Source organism: Wyeomyia smithii, chromosome 2 (assembly GCF_029784165.1).
Source record: "Wyeomyia smithii strain HCP4-BCI-WySm-NY-G18 chromosome 2, ASM2978416v1, whole genome shotgun sequence".
Taxonomy (NCBI): domain Eukaryota; kingdom Metazoa; phylum Arthropoda; class Insecta; order Diptera; family Culicidae; genus Wyeomyia; species Wyeomyia smithii.
Genome location: NC_073695.1, coordinates 111583346 through 111607785, shown reverse-complemented (window position 1 = coordinate 111607785; position 24440 = coordinate 111583346). Strand labels below are relative to the sequence as shown.

At 36.9% G+C, this 24440-nt stretch overlaps 1 protein-coding gene across 32 annotated transcripts in view; it reads left to right on the top strand.

The window, feature by feature from the left end:
* Window positions 1-24440, top strand: part of LOC129725319 (transient receptor potential cation channel trpm) — a 296317-nt gene that overhangs the window by 161940 nt on the left and 109937 nt on the right. For all 32 annotated transcript variants that reach the window (XM_055680978.1, XM_055680976.1, XM_055680972.1 and 29 more), the window contains one exon: window positions 7593-7675. In XM_055680978.1, the coding sequence (XP_055536953.1) occupies window positions 7593-7675 (83 nt within the window). The remainder of the gene's footprint in view (window positions 1-7592; window positions 7676-24440) is intronic.

The following is a 24440-nucleotide window of genomic DNA, read 5'->3' as shown; positions in this document are numbered from 1 at the left end:
AGTTATGGAAAGAAACGTGTTCTGGAGACTGTTTAATCTCATCAGTGTCATATGGAAAGTCTTGTTGCCCCATAAGACCCTAATGATTTTTTTTGCGAACGGATTATTACTTTTCCTGTTATGTTTAAAAATGTGAAATCCAGCTATGAAATGGAACATATTCCGAAGACTACATAAACTCACTCACTTTTCTCAGAGATGGTTGAACCGATTTCTACAAAATTAGTATCAAATGAAAGGTCTAGCTGCCTCATAACACTCTTTTGAATTTTGTTGTAATCGGACTGTAACTTCGTCTGTAATGTATCGAAATGTGAAAATCACTAAACTTCATTATTTTAGAAACAACACAACAGATTTGAACAATATTGATATCGATTGAACACGTGGTTTCAAAGTTTGGCTCCCCCATACGTTCCCTTTTCATTTGATTGCAATCAAACTTAAGCAACCGTTATGTTTTAATTTATAAAACAACGAAAGTCTATTATCTCAAGTATTACACGACTTATTTGAACATAACTAGTGTCATACAAACGAGTCATCTCTCAAACTTACAAATAACAAACTTCATAAAAATTTGATATACTGTTCAAAAGTTTTGTAAAGAAAAAAAATTCAAAGACTATTCAACACTATAGCTGCTTTGATCAATATATATGGCCTCAACATGATTTAAATGTGGTATCGTACTATTTGAACGTTACCGATATCGCTCGTGATTAAATTGTTCAAAATTAAGAGTCATTTCTCATATTTCGCTATTCCTGAAGCACCAACATTACGTCAAATTTCATATTTTATACTTTAATTACAACATCAATATTTTAGAACCCAAAGAGTGAATATCCCTTTTTGGATTAAAGCATTCATGTGAATCTATTTAAACAAATAAAAAGTTTGAATGAGAAAGGCTGAGTCTGACCGCTAGGTGGAATAATTTAGGTTTTTTTTGAAATTTTTTCTAGTGTCAGGCCTACTATGACCAAATTCTACAATATCTAATGAAAAGGGTTTGTTTTGCACGATATTTACAACAACTTCCTCTGACATCAAAAAAATCCAAGCTATCATTGAAGCTACAGAGCGTTTCAAATTAATGTACTTTTTTTCAAAAAAAGACAAAAAACGTCAGTTCGCCAAGCTTTGAAAAGTCATAAAAAATTCAGATATCATGATATTGCGCTCAAATTTTGGATTTAGACACTTGAATGTTATAGCAATAAAGAAAAAATATTAAGAAACAGCTAACGAAAAAAAAATTTTTTTGCTGAATGCCAGCGATTCCCCACTGTGCAACGGTTTCTGGGCTGCAATGTTTCGAATAGAACCTATGCCAAAAAGCATACGCCCTTTCAGAATATAACTCATGGGTATAAAAAATTTCTCCATCCGTGAAAAATGCTCAGTTTGCTAAGCCAAATACGTGTGCAAAGTTTCATTCAAATCAAAAATGGTCGATATTCGACCATAGGTCATTTGGCGCGATTCGCTCATACGTCAATTATATACTATACATTATACTTTGTTTCAAATATAAAAGTGCATTTTACAATTTTTCTAGTCACAGTTCGAATAATATGACATAATAAAAAAACTCGAAATGATTGTTTCTCAGTTCGAAACTATTTCGTTACATTTCTTTCCTTTGCACATAAGGTTTGTGCACGTTTTGCATTTTGCTTGTTAAGGTACGGTTCCAAACTGTCAAAGGTAGTCATTTTTTATCGACTCTATAGAATCACAGCACTGGCCTCGCAATTATTTCGTACAGTAGCATTTGCCTGCGAAGTTTGTATCGAATAAAAAGAAGGTCTAATCACAAACAGAAATGTGGCACCTGGGACATGTTATAAATCATATTTCATTTCTTCACTACAGTTTTAATCAGTCGAATTCTATTGCAGCCTATTGTGAAATCAAACGTCGAAGAAAGTTGTGCATTTGGAACTTTAAATTACGCCTTGAATAAAAAATTTAGTATCAATCTCACGTACGAAATATGTTCAACAGCTGAAATTCATTAGATTATAAACTGCGGTTGATAATGTATGACACCATATAAGGTTAATCCGAAACATACAGCACTGGAATACCCAACGAAAAGCCGTTCATGTGTTTCACCAGCAAAACCAGAAATGCAGGTAATGCGGTGTCAAACTCAGCAACAGCGTCTTTCTTTGCTTGAATATTTCCATGAAAAGCTTGAAGTACTGCTTCATTCTTTATCCTGCTCAGCACTTTCCTTCTGTAAACAGCAAGGGTTATGGCTTTATCTGTCTACTTCCGACCCTACGGAACAGAAGTGACAGAAAACTCTGCATAAGTGAAACATACCGCATACACGACGGACGTGTGGAGAATTTTTTCTGCATTCCTTGTTTTGTGCTTTCTTTTGAAGGAAACAGGAAAATTTATTGCTCTATTGTTTGACTCAGTATCAAAGTTTAAAGAGGTTTACATAATACGAAAGAATAGCATTTTTATCAGTTTAAAAGAACAATTGAAAATCGTTGCACAAATGCACATGCCTGACTCTATGCTGCCTTTTCACATCATAGCTTTCTCTGCTAGTTCAACTATGTTTTCAACAAGTATCACATCACGACAACCCTTTTTGCCTTTCTCCTAGAAAGGTAGCAATCACTTGAAAAACCGAAAGTATAAAAGTGCTCCAGAGGGCCGAATGGCATATATCACTCGACTCAGCTCGACGAGCTGAGCATTTTCTGTATGTGTGTGTGTGTGTGTGTGTGTGTGTGTGTGTGTGTGTGTGTGTGTGTGTGTGTGTGTGTGTGTGTGTGTGTGTGGTGTGTGTGTGTGTGTGTGTGGTGTGTGTGTGTGTGTGTGTGTGTGTGTGTGTGTGTGTGTGTGTGTATGTGCAGATTTTTATTCTCACTCACTTTTCTCAGAGATGGCTGTACCGATTTTCATGAAATTAATTGCAAATGAACGGTCTTGATGTCCCATAAGATCCTATTAAATTTTATTGTAATCGGATTTTTAGTTTAGAGGTTATGTATCAAAATGTGAAAATCACGAAATATCATTATCTCGAAAACTACACAACCGATTTGAACAAAATTGATTTCAAATGAACGGGCTACCTAAAAACCCTTAACTTTTGAATTTTATGAAGATTGAACTTGTGGTTCAAAAGTTATGAAAAGAAACGTGTTCTGAAGACTGTTTAATCTCACTCATGTTTCTCAGAGATGGCTGGACCGATTTTCATAAAATCAGTGTCAAATGGAAGGTCTAGTTGCCCCATAAGACCCTATCGATTTGTTTTGCAATCGGATTATTACTTTGCCTGTTATGTTTAAAAATGTGAAATCAGGCTATTAAAAGGAACATATTCCGAAGACTACTTGGACTCAATCACTTTTCTCAAAGATGGCTGACCCGATTTCCGCAAAATTAGTGTCAAATGAAATGTATAGCTGCCTCATAACACCCTATTGAATTTTACTGTAAGCGGACTGTAACTTCGTCTGTAATGTATCGAAATGTGAAAATCACGAAACTTCATTATCTCAGAAACTACACAACCGATTTGAACAGTATCGATATGAAATGAACGAGCTAGTTAAGGGGTAACTGATGAATTATGATTGAACACGTGGTTTCAAAGTTTGGCTGGCCTATACGTTTCCATTTCATTTGATTATAATCGAACTTAAGCAACTGTTATGTATTAAATTGTTAATAAAACAACGGAAGTCTATTATCTCAAAGATTACATGACTTATTTGAACATAACTAGTGTCATACGAACGAGTCATCTCTCGAACTTACAAATAACAAACTTCATAACAATTTGATATGTGGCTCAAAAGTTATGGAAAGCGAAGAAATTCAAAGACTATTCAAAACTATACCTGCTTTGATCGATATATGTGGCCTCAACATAATTTAAATGTGGTATCGTACTATTTGAACGTTCCAATTTATTTGATTCCTTGCGATTTGTTAAAAGTCTGCAAATGCACGACGAATCGGCCATAGGATAAGATCAAAGTCAAATAACAAATCGTTTGAAATGATTGGGTTTATCGAAATGACAATATCCTCGACTTTTGGCTTCTGTACTTCGCCTTTAGTCTGAATATATTCATATTGGGTGGTATTCGGTCATTTTTAGCAGATTTTCTGGCATCAATCTGACACCGGAAATACCCATATTGGGAGGTATTTAGTTATTTTGGTTGTTTTCCAGAAACTATAAGTGGCCATCTTTAAACTCAAAATTGTGTCCAGGGTCAATGTTTGGTTTCTATGCATCATCTCGATTACAGAAATATTCATATTGTGTATTATTCGGTCATTTTCGATTGTTTCCTAAAAGTTGCCATTTAGCAATTCAAATGGTGCCTGAGGTCAAATGTTAGCTCATTGCATCATTCTGGTTCCAGAGATACTCATATTGGATGGTATTTGGTTATTTTAGGCTGTTTTTCACAAACCGGAAGTCGCCATCTTGTATTTCAAAATGGTATTTGAGATAATTTCTAGCCTCTGAGCGTCATTCTGGTTGAAGAAACACCCATATTGGATGTTATTCGATCATTTTCGGCTGTTTCCCAGGAACCGGAAGTCGCCAACCTAGAATCCAAAATGGGATGTGTGGTCGATTTCAGCTGCTGTGTATCATTTTAGATCCGGAGATACTCATGTCAGACGGAAATCGACCATTTTTGGCTGTTTTCCAGAAACCAGAAGTTGTCATCCTACAATTCATAGTGGTGCTCTTGCAACATTCTGGCTCCGGAGATACTCATATTGGGTGGTATTTAGTCACTTTGGGCTGTTTTTCAGAAACCAAAAGTCGTCATTTTGAACTTTGAAATTGCCTGTGAAATCAATTTCAGTCATCTGGGCGTAATTCTGGTTCCGAAAACATTCATATTGAATGGTATTTGGTAATTTCCGGCTGTTTGCCAGACACCGGAAGTCACCATCTTAAAATTCAAGATTGTGTCTGTGATCAATTTTCAGCTTCTGTGCATCTTTCTGGTTCCGGAGATAGTCATATTTATTGGGAATCGTCCATTTTAGGCTGATTTCCAGAAACCGGAAGTTGCTATCTTACAATCCAAAATGTTGCCTAACGTCGATTATGGAACATATTTTTTACCACTAAAACATCCACCTGCCAAATTTGGTTCCATTTAGTTGGTTAGCTCTCGAGATGTGCAGAAATTTGTGTTTCATTTGTATGGCATCCCTCCCTTCCAAAAGAAGAGGGGTGTCAAAACATTATGGACATATTTTTTACCCCTTAAAACATCTACATGACAAATTCGGTTTCATTTGCTTGGTTTGTTCTTGAATTGTGCAGAAATTTATGTTTCATTTGTATGGGACCCCTCCCTTCCAGAAAAGGGAGGGGTCTCAAACTATCATGGGAACCTTTATCGGCACCAAAAACCCCTACATACAAATTTTCACGCCGATCGGTTCGGTAATTTTCTGCCCAAAAAGGAACAGACAGACAGACAGACAGGATTGCATTTTTATATGTATAGATTACAACATCAATATTTTTTAAGAGTGAATATACATTTATTGGATTGAAGCGTTCATGTAAAACTATTTTTACAAATAAAAGTTTGAATGAGAAAGGCTGGGTCTGACCGCTAGGTGGATTAATTTAGGTTTTTTACAATGTTTTTGGATTGGATGAAATGTACCATATATCATGATGCAAACTAGATTTTCATAATTCTAATACAAAAATGGGACAATCCAGTCACGCATCGCGTTTGAATCATAATCCTATTGCATGGTCCTTTCGTGCGGTTAAGCCATCGTTCTTCCCAATGACGGATTTATAGCGTAGTGGATTTAACTGGGTTTCCATCACGTACGAGCAATTACACCCACACAACCACTGGAAGGTACACCCACTCATGTAATGGGCAAGCACCGCTTTGCCACCAAGAGGCCAGGCGTGGAAAATCTCACTTCGCCAGGGAGCTGAACACCGACACAAGACGGTGCGCGTTCGACCTCCCACCTATAACGAGTTTAAAATTGCTTCTCATTAAACATTTAGGGAAGAACTGGCAAATGTAACTAACGTTTCAGTGGCTCTGACACGCAAGTATCGTCACTTCACCTGGCACACTTATGTACCTACTCGTGATGGTCCTGTTGCAGGATCGACTGTCGTTTAGTGCGATGCAATCTGACTGCAACGATCCTCTTCTGGTAGCATTAAATAGCGTTTGGTTGTGTGCACACGCTTCGCAAGTACATGAATGAAGTACTCTTAGGGAGATGCTCAGCACTTCACTCTAGGGCACATTCACGGGGATGGTTTTAGTGTTTGTAATTAAGCATCTAATTGGTTTTGATAACAGGATACGCGAATGAGTTTCGATTCTGGCGTGCTGTAACTGTTACCAGCCTGTGTTGCTATCAAAAAGCGATGCTCAATCTTAATTTTCTTGTAATTTTTTTCCCCAGGTAAAGACAGCGAAGTTCAATGTTGCAGACATTTTGGAGCTGTACAATACTGCCAACAGCAGGAGATATCGTTATCTTCAAAAACATTCAAGTATTTTGTTAAATATAAAGTTGAATTTTTGCGACTGTGCATTTTATTAAGGGGTTTGGCTGTTGATTTGACAGAAAGAATGTAGGTAGGCCTAATTTTATTACTATTTAGGTTGAATCAGATTGAATGTAATGTTGTTTCAAATTGATCGACATGTTTTATGATACGACAAAGTAATTTCTTATTCGCAGCTTATTAAGCTCCAAACCAATTTCCAAATCACCAGGACCGTTAGTAACCCTTTGATTTGATAACTGTTCCCATTGAAATTAAATTAGATATTTCTCGCCATGAAAAAACGTCAAAAGTTCGAAAAGTGGTTTCATACTACAAGTATATACTAAATTGATTTTAATCCAAAAAGATTGAATGCTTGTACAACCATATTGTGATTTTGGTTCAGTTTAGGTGATAAAGTATGACATTTTAACAGTTCGAAGTGTCTTGCGCAAGACAGAGCTTAAATGATTCAAAGCCCCAATGTTGCTCGGATTTAATAAACTACATACCTTTATCAAATCGATAGTGCTGTTTCTCAAATTTACCACATCTGCTTTGGGGCGCTCGTTCTTCCTAAAGGGCCTACATAAATCCTGCCTTGGTTGTTACAAATGGCATCTGATAAATTCTTCGTATGGTATCAACAAAGTCCTAGAGACGGCACCCCATGTTGCATATTAGCTTCTGCGAAAAGTGTAAAGTGAGAGCTAATTGTGTAGCAAATTGCATTTCGAATTTTCCTGTAGGCTACACGGTAGAGAGGAAGATGCTGCAATATGGCCCATTAGTTGTTGAACGTACCCGGATGCTGTGCCGTTGATATGGAATTTAATACCTAGATTTAGGATATCATGCATATTTATGGGTGATAACACACCAATCATTGCTCTATTTAATTAATCTCTGTTAGCTCGTTAGTGCCATGAACTGTGTGTCATCCAATTACCCACTAATCGGATCTGCTGCGCAGTTATTTTTTGTGATCTACAAGAGTATAAATCTTTACCCTTTTTCTCTGATTTTTTTGCAGCGCACCGCACGAAGCTGGATTGAGGCAAACTTTCAAAAGCGCGAATGCATCAAATTTATCCCGAACGTTAAGAATGAGGAAGCGTAAGTAGATTATGAGTTTTATATGTATATACGAGCAAAATGGGTAAGAAAACTGTACATAATTTGTATAATTTATGTTCATGAGGGACGAGTTCTGTAGTGTGAAACGAGCACATATTCTCGAATCATAAGGAGAAAATTCTTTCCTTAACGGCCTGTATTTTGTTAAAGTTTTCCACTTAGTTGCGTAGGTTGGTGCCTGCAATGTTAACCCACGAACGTACGCTTGTAGAATTACTTTTTCAAAGTGACATACTGATACCGTTATATTCACCGCATGCAAAGTTATTGCCTGACCGTGTTTTCCCACTTTTACTGTACACGGACCGTTTCCGGCACAACAAGTCAATGACAGATTTCATGGCTGAAATGGTTTTGATTACAAATTGTTTGGTAGTTTACTGCCCATGCTGGTCTCCGGTAGAATAATTACTTGAGCTTGAGCTTTAGCTTGACGACCTGGTCTCCGGAAGAATAATTACTGCTGAAAGAGGCAGAGAAAACGTTCAATTTCGTCGCTTCCGGAGAGAAAGTATAAAATTAAATTGTGATATGTATTGATATTGTATCCGTTATATGACGATATCAAATATCGACTACTATTCCCACTAGCTCTGAAAATACTGGTACTGTTAAGGTTTGTGTATATTATGCTCAACAGCTCAACCTTCTTAGATCCCGAAGCAACGTTGTGCAAAGTCGTTTATTTTCCATATCATGTCCTTTCATAACTTCTACTGGTTTGAATCCAGACTTGGCCAGTACTGTCACGGGAGGTATGAATCAATCTAGTGAGTTAATCAGGGTGGCCACCCTGTTTAAGAAAACGGGAAAAGCGAAAAAAAAAACGGGAAAACGATGGGAAATTAGGCTTCACACCAGAGAAATCATCCTTATTCATGTCTTTAGCTTCATTTGTTGAACCATTTCTGAGGAAATATCAACGTGAAGAACTCCTGTCATCTTTCCTGTATGATAACCTAATTGGCTTGATTCCTTAGGTTATGGAAAAAGTGGTTAAATCCGACGTTCTAGAGGTGAAACCGAAGTCACTGAAGACGTTGGTTATGCTGCGTAGAATTAAAATCTTCACTTTTTTGTCACAATTTGGCTCGTTAAAATTGCTCTAACTCTTCAATTTCTCTATGGAATTACTCGAACGAAATTATTTTATAGCAAACAATAAAGTCTTCGGTCACCATATTGAGCTCGGTCGCCATATTGGATGTTTCCAGAAAAACCGATTGTTGAATAAGTGGCCACCCTACTTCTCTAAACGCTCTTAAACAATTAGAAAGCTTATGCTTTTTTATATAAAATATGTTAAAATCAGAGATGTATGACTTCTTAAAATAAATGTTTGAGATTTTTATTACTTAATCTACATCGTTTCAATTGTTTAAACAGCTTCATGCAATTGTTAAGCCGGTCTCAACCGAAATTTATCATATTCAACATTGGTACAATCATTTTTACATAATATTGCAAAATATTGACAAAAGGATTATCTTTACACGTCATTCCGTCATTGTAATGTCGTTATCAATTGCTAATACTTTAATGTATTAGCAAATGAATTACAGGTCGGACCCAATCATCCGGAGGCACGATTATTCGGAGGCTCGAATATTCGGGGCTTAATTATACGGAAAAAATGGTTCGATTATCCAGAGTCATATTTTTCTTCAATTTCCGATTTTGTTTAATTGGTGACGTTTGTCTTTTTGTCGATTATGTCTAGAAATACTAAATTTGATGCAGCTTTTGCGCTCTATTCTGCATAGTTATTTCAATGCATAAAGAGAGGTGACTCAATTGATTCATCCCATTTCGAATAAATTTAACACACATGGACATACAGACGCCAGTTAATACGCCATGTACAATGTTCTTTTTATCAACAAACTGACTGTTTTCAATAAGAAAAAAAAAAAATAAAAAATTGTGTCTAAACCATGATTTGGTTATCCGAAGTGAAATATTTTTCAAAATTCCGGATAATCGAGTCCAGCTTGTATTATTTTTTTCATACAGCTTGAACGTTGAAATATATATTGATAACGTAAATTTCAACGCGCTACAGAGAATATACAGGATTGATCAAAATATTCAAAAAAGTAATTTTTTTACATTTGTTTTCTTACGGCTAATCTTTAAGGTTTCTTTTAGTCACAAGAGTAGTGTTTACATGATATATAACATTCCAGAGAATTTGAAAACCTTTTTTTTAAATTTGGGTATATTCATAAATCGTGTATATAATTTGATGTGCGTGTCATTTAGAATATTGTGTGGCTTTGACCAGTCTCCGAACTCACGAATTTCATTGAAATAATCAATTTTACTCTATAAAATCTGAATTCACCAAACCTAAACTAGGTTTATTATTATTGATGTAATGTTACTATAATAGATTGCTTTTCAGCAAAGATAAACCCTACTCAGTCAATCGTTATGTTTTTTTTATTCGTGCTGAGCTTGAAACGAAATGTATAGAAACATGCTCGAAGATATTAATGATATGAATCCACCCTCGAGAGGAAACCTGCAATAACGCGCACAAGATTTCCATCATCTCCGGAAAGGATATTGATTCGATCGGACACAGACACACAATTTTCCGGGAGCTAGCAAAGGCTTTACTGCATTTGCGGAGATTCATATGGCAAATTTTATTCAACCAAATCATTGGAGTTGAAACGAACGGACAAATATTGTTGGATGTTCATGCAAAAAAAAAAGAGATTTAGATTCAAATCGTTTTTCTAAGCAATGCTGCAATACGTCAATCTTGTAGCATTTTGCATTCATTTATTAAACATAAGATATATGTAGGTACCTACTTTTAATCATGAGGCTTGAACTAGCATTAAATCGATTTGAATTGGTTCTGTCCATTAAGAATATCTTTTCTTCATTGATACGCCAGAAACTTTTTATTTGAGGTATCCTCAAACACGTAGGGTAAGTTAATTTGCGATAACCCCTTTCCTATAGTGGGCCACCCGCCAGATTAACTGAATTTATGCGAAAAAACAAGAGATTTTCAGAAAATTTTCATCGGGATACATCTTATCCAGTCAATCTGCATCACCGACATCATTTATTCCCGATAATCTGACCGGTGGCCAGCTATAGTTTAATGAAAAAAAGGGTCCATTAAAGAAGCAAAGCATTGGTGCTACATTCCGATTCGGAACTTGACCTTCTGTTTATTTATACACAGACTTCGCAGCCAACTGTTTAGTGTACAGGACAATTGCGGGGCTAGCGCTACGATCCTACTGACACTAACAGTCTTTCTCGAGCCGAGACTCGAACTCACGACGACTGGTTTGTTAGGCCAGCGTCGTACCTCGAGACCGTTTGGATGATTACAAATAGGTTAATTTAACCTAACTATTACAATTGCATGGCCATTGAATATTCTACTAGGATAAATAAACCTGTAGTGGACCCCTTTCCTATAGTGAATCATCCGACAGATTAATTCAATTCATGCGAAAACTCGTGGGATTTAAAAAAAACTGTCATCGGGAAACATCTGGTCCATCCAGTTTGCATCATAAACATTTACTAAATTCCGATTTATGTTAGGAGAACTTTAGTTCATTTGATAAGTGGTCCACCATAGATTAATAAAGAAAAGGGGTGAACTATAGGTCAATTTACCTTACTTTCGTGAGTCGGCAGCCAATAACAAGCCTTGTTGGAACACATTTCATTGACGCTGGTGCCAGTAACACCCGCTAGATTAACTTAATTTATGCGAAAATCCCTCGAGTACAGAAAACTTCCATTGAGAAACATCTTATACAATCTGCCTTACAAACATTTGTAAGTTCCGATTTATTAAATTGATTAAATTGATTTATTAAATTGAGTTAATCTGCCTGGTGGCCCACTATAAGCTAATAAGGCAAAGGGATCTATTATAGGTTAATTTACCCTAAACAACGATTTGTTGAGCGCTCAAAAACTGATCGTTCGTCCGATCTAAATTTTACCGAAACATTACAATTTTGGTGTATCTATCTAAACATATAAAAATGCAGCTCTGTCTGTCTGATCCTTATAGGCTTGGAAACTACTGAACCGATCGGCGTGAAATTTTGTATGCAGGGGTTTTAGGGGCCGGGAAAGGTAACTAAGATACTTCGAGACCCCTCCCTCTTCTGGAAGGGAGGGGTTCCATACAAATGAAACACAAATTTCTGCACATCTCGAGAACTATTCAAATAAATGGAACCCAATTTGGTAAGTGAATTTTTTAGGGGTAACAAACATGTCCATAATGTTTCAACACCCCTCCTTCTGAAAGGGAACGATTCCACACAAATGAAACACAAATTTCTGCACATCTCGACGAATAATCAATTAAATGGAACCAAATTTGATATGTTGAGGTTTTTGAGAGCAAGAATAAATTTCATGGTGGTTCGGCACCCCCCCTCCCTCTTCTGGAAGAAAAGGCAACTCCAGAACTATTCAAGTAAATAGAACCAAATTTGGTTTTTGGGAGCAAAAAATATTTTCATGGTGGTTTGACACCCCCTCCACTTCTGGATGAGTGGGCCAATACCATTTTGAAATCAAAGATGGCGACTTACGGTTTCTTAAAAACAGCGGAAAATGACTGAATACCATCCAATAACAGCCGAAAATGACTGAATACCATCCAATATGTTTTTTTTTAACAGAATGACGCTCAGAGGAAATTGTCTCAAACGCCATTTTGAAATCTAAGATGGCGACTTCGGTTTCTGGAAAATTGTCGAAAATGACCAAATATCACCCAATATGAATGTTTTTTTAACCAGAATGACGCTCAGAAGCCAGAAATTGTCTCCAAATGCCATTCTGAAATCCAAGATGGCGACTTCCGGTTTCTGAAGAACAGCGGAAAATGACCAAATTCCACTCAATATGGATATATCCGAAATCGTTATAATGCACTGAAGTCACAATTCGGCCTAAGACAACATTTAGAATTGTTATATGGCAATTTCTAATATGAGTATCTCCGGAACCAGAATGATGCACATAAGCTAAAAATCGATCACAGACACTATTTTTAATTCAAAGATAGCAACTTCCGGTGCCTGGCATATAGCCGAAATTGACCAAATACTATTCAATATAAATTTAATGTAAATCCGGAGCCAGAATGACACCCAGTGGTTAGAAAATAATTTCACATACCATTTTAAAGCCCAAGATGACGACTTTCGGTTTCAGAAAAACAGCCTAAAGTGACCAAACAGCACTCAATATGAGTATCTCAGGAACCAGATTGATGCAAGGAGCTGAATTATGATATGTTATATGGCAAGTTGAGTAGAACTAGAGTATATGAACCTATAGCGGATCCCTTTCCTATAGTGGACCACCCGGCAGATTCAATTTATACGAAAACTCTCCATCAAGAAACATCTCGTCCAGCTAATCTGCATCAGAATCGCGATAACCATTTATAAATTCCGATTTATGTTGAAAGAAATTGAGTTATTATGACGAATGGTACACTTTAGAATAGGAGTCCACTATAGGTAAAGTTACCCTAGTTCTACCCTATGTCGAGAAAAATTGAGTTAATCTGACGAGTGGTCCACTGAAGGAAGGAACCTGGTTCTTCTCTTCGTCAGTTTTGATGGTACTTAGCCCACGGAAACGGTCAATGAAATTACGTACTACAGCCAGCTTTTGGGAACCAGGTCATCTACAGTCAGCTCCGTAAAAATGACTATCCGCATAAACTAATTAGCAGACTGCTGATACAGCCAGCGAGGGATGACAGAGTAGAAAAACCATCCAGCTTCAAATCTATTCCGTTCATCCATGGCCTCTCTACCACCATCAAAAAGATTCTCCAAAACAGCGACCCAACTACGAGCATCTCTTTCAGTAACCAAAACACTGTGGGGCACTTATATCACACAGCTAAAGACCCTGTACCGTACAAAAATAAAAGTAACGTTGTATATCAGATTGCTTGCCGAGACTGCCACGGCAAGTACATTGGTATGACGTCGAACAAACTTCGTTGTCGTATGTACGGACACCAGTCACATGTAAATACACTGGACAAACTGCTGTCCAATGGCCACCAAAACGAAGATCATGAAATCCAACAACTCCGGGGAAAGACAGCAATGATCGATCACTGCATCCAGTACAACCACCGCTTCGACCTTAACACGCCAGCCATCTTCGACAGTGCCTACAAATCACAAGCTCTGCAAGTGTTGGAGATGTGCCACATCGCAACTACAACCAACACGGTCAACCATCGGACTGACACCGACAACCTAAGCTGTGCGTACGCAAATCTCTTACTCTCGATCAAAGATCGAAGAGAGATGAGGAATGCGTCGTCAAAAAAGAGTAGAACCGAACACACAACTTTAAATAACACCCCCCCCCCAACACAAACACAAACACAACCCCCCATCGTACACCATCTTTTTGCGGGAAACAGTTGAACCCAAATAGCAGCCGCTAATTAGCAAAATAAAACAATTGTATTAAAGTGTTAGAGTAAATTTAAAAAAGTGAGAATAGAGCTAGAATAGATGTTTCAGACGCAGTGCAATTCCCCCCTTTCGAACCTGACTTCCACACGTAGGATATTTTCTGTAACTGTACAAGCTGATTAGTGTCGAGTGAGTTCTTTCTGTTTTGTTGTTAGCTAAATGTAATTTATGTACAATTTTCTATGTTTTTTTATGTAATGGAATAAAAATTTTTAAAATAGGCCCTGATGAAGATCCCAACCAACCGGATCGAAACGTTGGCAATGACCCCATAGAGATCAGCGCTGTTTTTATTGAGACTGCTAAGCCGAAACAAAATCAAATTTAGTGTCACAGTCGAATCCCCGTATAAAATTTCAACATGGCACATACTGCACGCACCACTTTCTACACACAGGTCGAACAACAATACGATTATTCGACCGTTCAACTGTTCAAATCATATGCTAACAACATTTCGAAGCTTGGTAACATGCAAAGCCGGAAAGAATTCCTTCTGCAATGTCGGCGCTCTGGTGTTATACCAACGCACATCGTACAATCTCTACACTGTGTGCACGAATTGCTAGCATCACGCAGCCCATACAGCCGTAAGTTGTCTAGGCAAATCGGACGTTTCCAGAAGTCGCTACTTAATATCGAGATCCAAGACTCGTTCCATCGTATAGATACCCTACGGAAAGAGCTGTTACACACCAAACAACAGATTGTTAGATTGGCAGAGCCGGACACTTATGCTTATTACTTTTTCACTCAAGAATCTTCTTACCACAAAAATTTTGAAAAAAGAAGACGGCAAACTACCCGAAAATACAACCAATTGCTGAACAAAACGGTAGAATTCCACCAGAATCAACTACCAACGGAGAACCAAAATGCTATTCTCAATGCCACCAGCAAAACCATTCCCCCAGAAACGATGATACTGCTGAGCCTTGGTCCGAAATTTGCTTTACCGTACACTCAAATGTTTCGAGAAAACCACTTTTGTTAGTTCATATTAAGTGACCCCTCGGGCACAAACCGGTTAAACGGTTTTTACAAAAATTGATTTTTGAGCAATTCTTGACCTTTTTATTGATTTATTTCTCTTGAATTTGTCATTGAACCCCCTGCAACCAACACATCGTTTTCAAGAGGAATGATAGAGCTTTCATTTAAAGTAGAAAAAAATTGGCCGCCAACTTGGATCTCGCCGCCATCTTGGATTTCATCAGAAATACTTGTTGTTGAGCAAGTTCGCCACCACCGATTTTGAGTTTGACATCACCATTGGAAAGCTGAGAAAAAATGCTTTAAGATACATTCAAAATATTAGGTGAGCATTGAGGTTGTTATGTCATTCTGGTCACTTTTCAAAATCGAGCTTCAAACAGTTCAACGCATAACTCGCGTCCAATATCAAATCAACGCAATATACTGATCCTGTGGTGTGCGTATGACGTGGACAGTCAGTATTCCTAGTTCGCAGGTAGTAAGTGCACCCACGCACCGTAATTTTTGAATAGCCTTTAATCAATTGGTTGAATTTCGTTACTCTTTTTTCGTACCCTTTTCGTCGATAAGAATTTGCTAGGGATCAAAAAAGTGATGATTCTACTTTTGCTTTATTCACGCTGGCATACACAAATCTTCTCCAGATTACTCGGGATATACTTGATTCATACTATACCTTGGTATACCATACCTAAGTTTGTTGATAGTAGTTTAATGCATGAAATCAACAGTATATAACAGTAGCGAAAACAACATCTAACATAAATTTGTTGATTATTTGTGGTTATTTGAGGTTTTAGTCACCGTATAATTTTATTCCCTTTGGATGGTTGATCTTTCTCGGTGAAATATACACACTATGTTTGTTTTAACATGATGTTTCGGCGTACTGTTATTCAGCCATCGTCAGATATGACAAAACAACATTCTTCTCCCACCAGTGTGGTTTGCTTACCAATTAATTAATTTGTTGAGTTACTAAACACGCGAAAACTGTCCTCCGTACAGGGAACCAAACTTTGTTCTAGCAAAAAAATCGTAGAGAAGCTTAATCACAAATTACGTTATACTCAAGGAGAAGCGAGGGAGTGAAGAAATAAACAATGTGAATGCAGTGAAAAGGGACCAAAGATACGATTTTTTGCTTTACGTAATTTGTGAACAGACCCAAAGTCACACAGGCATTGGGCCATCCACATTCCACGTCGACAACTTTGGGGAGGGGGTTCTGTGTGATGTCCACGGTCCATACAAAATTTTGAGAATTTATATGAGAAGTTGAGGAAGAGGGGAAGGGGGGGGGTAACAAAATCCTTGAAAATCTGTCCACGTGGAACATGGATGGCCCTAATATACACTACACTACAGACACACGCCACAGGCTCAGCATGATTTGATATTGGCCGCACGTCATGTGTTGTACTGTTTGGTGGTCGATTTTGGAAAGTGACCAGAATGAAAAGATAACCTCAATGCTCACCTAATATTTTGAATGTATCTTAAAGCATTTTTTCTCAGCTTTTCAATGACAAATTCAAGAGAAATGAATCAATAAAAAGGTCAAGAATTGCTCAAAAATAAATTTTTGTAAAAACCGAAAACCAAAGTGGTTTTCTCATTTTTTCGCTACTTTCAATCATTTAGACATAAAAAAATACTTTTTGAAAGACCTCATGTCACTAGTGGGACAGTTTTAGCGAGAATTGCTCTCATAATGAATGAACAAGTCTTTTTTTTCACATCCACATATGACCAGTCACATAAAAAAATTCTTGTCGAATTTGTCGGTGTAAATGGCTTCCAGCGATCCAGGATCCACCCTTTATCTTCAGTGGCACATTAAACAGCGGTCCAAGAAGAGTTTTATTATCGAATTTTATGTAGGTTTCATCATCCATGACAACACAGCGCGATTTGTTACTCTGAAGTTTGTCGTACAGCTTCCGGGCTCTCGGTTCCACTGCTTCCGCCCTAGCTCGTTCTGGTTGCTTCTGATACTTTCGTTAAGTGTTTGAACTGCTGCGATGCTCTCATATTTTTTTTACAGATAGTTTTCGACATACTACTTACGGTGTTCTATTTGTGCACAATTCGTTTTTGTTGGTCTAGAGAAACGCCATGCATTTTCAAATATTATCATTGGATAAAGTGATATCTCTTTCGTGAGGCTCAATTGTGGGATATATACAAATGCACAGAAACAGCCTATTGAGTTTGAGAGGAAAAATTTACGCAAATTATCAAAATCAAAATTTTACTTGGTTAATTTCGCTTTGATTATATGATTTCCTTTATTTCGTTCGACTTAATTGAATGCAGTCTGCGTATATTAGAGTGAATCTACAAGCTGAGTTCTCAAATTTTGCCATGAATTTGTATGTAATTTTTTAAATGCGAAAATGAACGATTCAGTTTTAGAAAAAATGCCTCTTCCGGGACTCAAACCGACAAATTACCTAGCAAATTGTAAGCAATATAAACAATTGGATTTGATTTAGGAGCGCATCAAGCGCTCAAAGTTTTGATTTTTTGTCCTTCTTTAATCTCCCAAGAAGAGTACATGAAATAAGGAAAACCGAAATTTTGTTTTCGATGCCAAATGACTTGAAAATGCTTAAAACGTCGAGATCTGATGCAATTTCGAAAAAAACAATTGGTCGAAAATCGTATATTTTTTCCAGAAGGATAAAATTCCATCTACAAATTTGTCGAAGACATCACAGTAACCATACAAACTGTTCTGGCTGAATGGCCTAGCAACCTTCAGCCAATAGAAACATCTGTGCAAAGTTTCAATCAAATTAAAAACTTGTCGATTAGTATCATTGTCCCGAGTTGCTTGAAATTGCTTCCCTGTCTTCGGTATATTTTATACAATCTAACTAATGCGAAGCTATACCCATTTAGCATCCCAATGACGTATTACACTTTGTTGCGCTCCGTTCTTTAAGGTGAAACCTCATTGAATCCAAAAATGGCCGACTTCGAGTCACCACTTCGAATTTTCAAAAATACAAGACTCGGAAATACTCATTGCGTTCCCTATGAAAATTCTTTTTTATGTTTGCTTCACCACAGCAAACATAAAATAGCATTTTCACAGGGAACGCATTAACTATTTCCGAGTCTTGTGCTTTCGAAAATTCGAAGTGGTGACTCGAAGTCGGCCATTTTTGGATTCAATGAGGTTTCGCCTTAACGCTTCCCGATAAACTTCACACACTGCCTAGTGAAAGTTAGTGACTAAGGATGTCTAAAATCATAACAGTTTAGCAACATTAAAATCACCATATTTAATACTAGGAAATCTATTCTTATTCTACTCAAACAATCATCAGACCATCAGATTGGATGAGATGTTTTAACAGTAGGAAAATGCAAATTCAATTACGTCAAATATTTCATTCATTTTTTCTTTTGATCTGGTTAGTTAGCCCCTCAGAAGAAAATTTCAAATTTAGAAAAGATTACTTTGAAATACAGCTGTGCACTGCAGTGTCGCTTTCGATTTTCTTCTGGAACACGTTTGAAATTCAAATATGTATGCATTTCTGTTCTAGTGTCAACAGTAGTAAACGAGGTTGAAGAAAGAGTGTTTCTTTGCAAGCGGGAAGACATGATTGGAATCAATTTCACTATCCGTTTTCGTCCCAGAGTCCTGAACAAATATGGCAGCAGACTGTTGAGCGTTCTCTATCCAACTCGGGTAGACCATATCGAATGAAAATGCAATTTTCATCCCCTCCTGAACAGTACAAATAGAAACCATTCCTTGATTTTGTGAGAAACTATTCGCGGGTCTGCTACATGCGGCTCGGGGTTGGTAAGCTCGTGATCATACCACCCGTATTGCTTGTTCGGTGCACGGAACAAGGTCAGAAGCGTTCTGCAACCGACATTATCGGTAATTTGCATAAGCTTCACTGAATTGATCTTCAGATTTAAATAAAGACAACTGTTATGTACGTGCGCTATTTATTTGCAAATATTGCTTCATTCTTTTTGTTGAAGCGGCATACCTGTGAACAATTTACTTCAGTTCAATGGCCAATTTTCATTTCCATTTCGTTTGTATACAGCTTGAGAAAAGATTTGAAAACAAAAATAACCTCAATTTTAACTAACAACAGATAACATAACTGGAATAAAAACTGGCTATTTCATAGTTTATAATACAATTTCGTTTCACGGTAGAATGCCGTCCCCGTTTTCATAAAAATAAGAAAAATCGTGAAATCATGAAGCTTGTTAAGATCATGATATGGGAACGATGAATAGGTAATGAACTATAAAAAGCCGTTCTCATGAATATTATATATGGCGGCTAAGAGTGTTACATATACCTGTCAAATCGCGTGCCTGTAAGTTTTGACTGTGTTAGTAAAGGTTATAAAAATTGATGCGTACATAATGAAGTGGAGCTTTTATCAGAGGAAATAACTTGGTTAGAATATCCCGAAATCTTAGTTAGAAAATCTATTATCCTCTTGCAATTGAATGGTCGGGGACACGATTTTTTCTTCAGAATAATTTTTATTCATGGTTTCGAGTTGAACGATAATTTTCATAATCCAGAATCATGAATAATTTTTGCTAATCAACATCATGAATGATGTTTCATCGAGTTTTACCTTGACTGCAACAGACAAACAGCAACGCTTGAACAGCGCACGCAAAAATAATTCATGACATCATAGATATTGTTTATGATGTATTGTATCATGAGTCACTTTGCTTTTCTTTGAGATTCAAATTGTACCCGATAACAGTCAATGTTCCCAAGAAAATAAAACAACTAGAAATGTTTTTTTTGCAAGAAGTTCCCATGCGAAACATTTTGTTTTGAAGTTTAATGATATGAAACAGAAATCAAATACTTCTGTGTGCATTCATTGTTTATTCCGCATTTACGATGTTTTTTTTTGAAATTCTTGCTCCTGTAAGCACTTGTTGGCTATGGATAGGATGAAAAAAGAGCAACTTTTAATTCGACAGCACGGTAAATGGCCGGATTGGCCTCTTGAGGAACTTCTCGAAAAAGAACCGAGAGAGAACTTTTCAACTGAAAATTGAAATACGAGCCAGCAGAAGCACATAAAAGAGCAAGCGAACATTTTCCTTAATTATCGCTCTGATACTGAGTTTTTTGTGCTTCGAATGCGGTTGGAATTAGATGTTCATTCTGCAAGAACGACTCTTGAAGCGAAATTTACCCATTGTTTCTGCATAGCGGTTGGCAACAAAAGCTGCGGTGAATTATTTTTAGGTTTGAGAGTGGGTATAGCTGTGCCTCGAAAGATAAGTTTTAATTATTCCTACCAATCCGAGATTGATCTAACAAGACAAACAAAAAAGAACACCTATACAGCAACGGGGCAGAGTCCTTGGGTTTGAAGTTAGTATATCGCTAATTATTTTCTGATGAGATTTACTTTTTTGCGATGCGGCGCGCGAAGTATGCAAAGTTGTTTAGTTTAGTAATACCTACACCCCCCTGGTAAATTCATCTAGACTTAAATTTGAAAAGGTCTGAAGTTTTTAAACCTCTTTTAAAAAAATCAGATAGGGAAAACTTGTAAGTGGATGACTTCTAGAGAATTTTTATTTAAAAATATTGAAAAAAATTGCAATCCCACACTGAAAATAATAATTTCAATAGCAAAACAGGTTTCAAAAAATTTAGTCACATATTTTTCCAAAATTAGCTTTAGGTAGACAATTTAGTTGCTCAAAACTCTTTTGAGGTAACCAAAGTGAGTACTCTTAAGAAAAAAAAAAGTTTTTTAGAAGTTCTTTAAAAATTTAGATGCAGATTTTAGTTTTATTTTACTGTTCAGATGAAATCGTTGCGTGCCTTATTCAAAAGCTGAATCTGATTTAAAATTGAAATAAAAGAAACAGAATCGCGGTACACGGAATAATAAGCCAAGCAAACTGCAATCTTATTCTTTTGAGCAGCTTAGCAGTTTAGCCGACTTCATCATCTCGGCATCAGTTGTATGAAAGTAGAATTCATCACATTCGCGCGCTCTTCGTTGAAGTATCGCAGCCAGTGGCATTACGAAGGTGCAGTGTTTTATACTTCTATTATTCCATTCCGTTACGTTTAGCTTCAAGGTACGTTTGCCTAGTCACTTTCGTTTCCTTCAATTCTAAGTGTAACAGAGAGCTTTACGAGTACCCCAAGGCAATTGTGTTCTGTGCTAGGACGTGCTGCTGCTTACCAGTGCTTTTTCGTTGTCTGACAAAAACGGTCTTATTGAAATTAAACCAATTGTCGGGCTGAGATTTCGCCTACAGGTACTATATCAGCTGCAGTTATGCTGGGGAAAATAAAAATTGACAATGACAATTGCCTATTGTATTGCAGGCGTATGAATACTTTTTTAGCACAAGGTGTGCTCGTTATATACTTGTATTGAATATAGTGGTCTGGCTTAGCGTAGTGGTTGCTATTGAAACTAATCTAGACATTCGTCAGCTTCAGTGTCTGGTCGTTATAATTTAGAATTGCTCCAACTACATGTATTACGTGCCACTTTCAACTGGTGCAATGTTTGGTGTAAAATAAAAAAAAAACAAACCAATTCGGTTTACTTGAGAAGGAGAGAACTGCAAAATGCGCATCTAATGCTGGGTTATTTTGAAATCCCTTCTTGATTGCTTGACTGTCATGTCCTTCGCCTTTATTGTTGTTCCGGACCAGAAACTGTTAATGGCATTCGAATTCATAGAGTTTCGATTCAATTCAGAGCACATTGTCGATTTCAATACCCAAAACATGATGGAATCAATGGAACATCGCTAAAACTCATTAAAAAGTTTAATAATTATAATTCGTTGAGCCACCTCTCGTTGCCATCCAAAGGTTATAATCAATCTTATATTTTTCAAACTCAATTGCGTTGCTCATTCACTCTGTTGGAAGAATCCGGTCAACACAACTTTACTCATCCGAATCACTTGACGTGATTGACGTAGAAATATTAGATCACTTTATTTAGTATTTATTGAAAGGAGTGCCAGGGGTATGGTAGCCGCAAAATTTGCTTTGGTGCATGGCCGTTGGTCTGAATCTTAGTGGAATTAAGCTCCCCATAGAAACCCTTTCGTCAAATTCTATAATATCTCCCACGACGTCCTCTTGACGTTATTGGTAGTGGTCCATACACACGAAAAATAAGTCATCTGTTTATCTTCTCCCCTATTCGATGATCGATCGTTTGGTGTTTGAATGCTTATTCGATCCAACCCAGTACCGTGCGGATCCGAAATCCGTACACTTGAAACACTTGAAAATATTGACTGATCAATATAAAACCATATAATTCCTGTACCTTTTTCATGATAGTTTCTGGCAATGTTTTGTTCTTTATTCCATCGATACATACAGTCAGAAGACCGCAAAACCGCTTTTTATTGTGCATAAATCATATAGATCTCTTGGTTCGGAATCCATACAAAAAATCCGTACAGCTTTGAATCGAAGTCGTGCAGCAATGTGGAACGCTTTGATGAATTTGCGCGTGGAGAAGTATAAAAAGGCAAATTTAAGCTCAAATAACTCAACATATTTTAGTAAAGTTAGTACAAACCGGTGTTTTCAAAATTCTCTCTCTCTCCTTTTCAAAACGGCTAAGAATTAACTGTGTTAAAAACAAATTGCATCGGCTGAGGTCCAAAAACGGTATTCTGACCATAACTTCAAATTTTAGGGGCGTTAGGAAAATTCATTTTTTTCCTGTGTGGACTCATCACTGCGACCAGAGCTTAGATCTATTGTGGTATTGCCAAGGTGTTTTTTGTACTCAGCACTTCATATTATTGACAGTATCACTATTGAAGTGAGTGATACGCTTATCATTCATTTCCGTGCTTGTGTGTAAGTTTTTTGACGTAGAACTACGTTTTTCTTTAGCCTGACACATAGGGATGTAAATAGTAAAACTATCAACGAAAAGGGGGGAAAAATGTGCCTTTTTAAATGCTTATAAATCGGTTTGTTTACAACCGATTTCCTTGATTCTTGCAGCAATTGATTGGAAAATTGTACACGCATCCACCCAAATGTAGAAAAGTGTTGATTGATTATGCGAACTATTGTCCTATTGAAAATTGTCAAGCCTTGCTGAAACGAAAATAACGGCCTCTGATTGGAATAGTATAACTAGTTAGCCGCGAATTGCGGTAGTAGCAGCAGCGGGTTACGCCAGTGAACAAATCACATTACGTATCTAAGCAGCAGCGAGGTAGCACCAAACGTCTCGATATGTCAGTTAAGGGGTAATATCTACCAAAAAAAATTTTTCTTGTCATTTTTTTTTTATTGACTTAAATCATTTAAAACTATACTAGAATCAAAATATATATCGCCCAAGTACTGATCTAAACTCAAAATTCGTTTAAATCAATTTTTATCGAGGAACTTTCATGCTCCAAAATCACATTTTTCGATTATTTTGGTGATGTTCGTTTTTCTAGGCTTTGTAAACTAGCAGAAGTTACCTCTGATCGTTATCGTGTTTCAAATTTGAAGTATAGAGGTCGCTGCATCAAGTTTCGATCGTTATAGCGTCTCTACAGCACGTGTTGATTATTAGCGGCTTTATTATTGCGATTCTTAACATTTATAGCATTTTGAAACTTTAAACGCGTTTTTCTCAAAACCATGTTTTCAAAATCGGCGAGCAGTAGAACTGAAAAAGTTTACATCCGATTGACTTGATATTTTAACTGTAGCTTCTTCATTAGATTATCTAGTGAAGTACACACGATTTTGGTGATTGATTAACACCAACAAAAGTTATAAACAATAAAAGTCGATTTTATTGAGCATGAGCATGAGCATGATTGACCGCCCGCGGTTGCTACTCCGTTAAACAATAAAAGTCGATTTTATTGCCTAAAAAGAATTTTTTTTAAACCATTGCCATTTTGCGAAGAAAAATTCTTAAAATATAATCATGTGTACTTCACTAGCGACATTTATGTAGATAATGAAAAAAATTTTGTTTTGGTTATAGGTGGCGTTGGGCACGACTTCTACTGCTCGCCGCGGAAGAACTTTTAAAAACCCGTTTCACAGCAATAGCTGCACAGCCGCCATTTTGTAAAAAAAATGGCAATAAATTTTTATTTTCTATTTTCCAAGAGTTGCTTAATCCAATGATATATTATTTTTATTTTACAACTCAAATGTCCTCAAATGTCAAATGTCAAAAAAATCACGAAAAAGC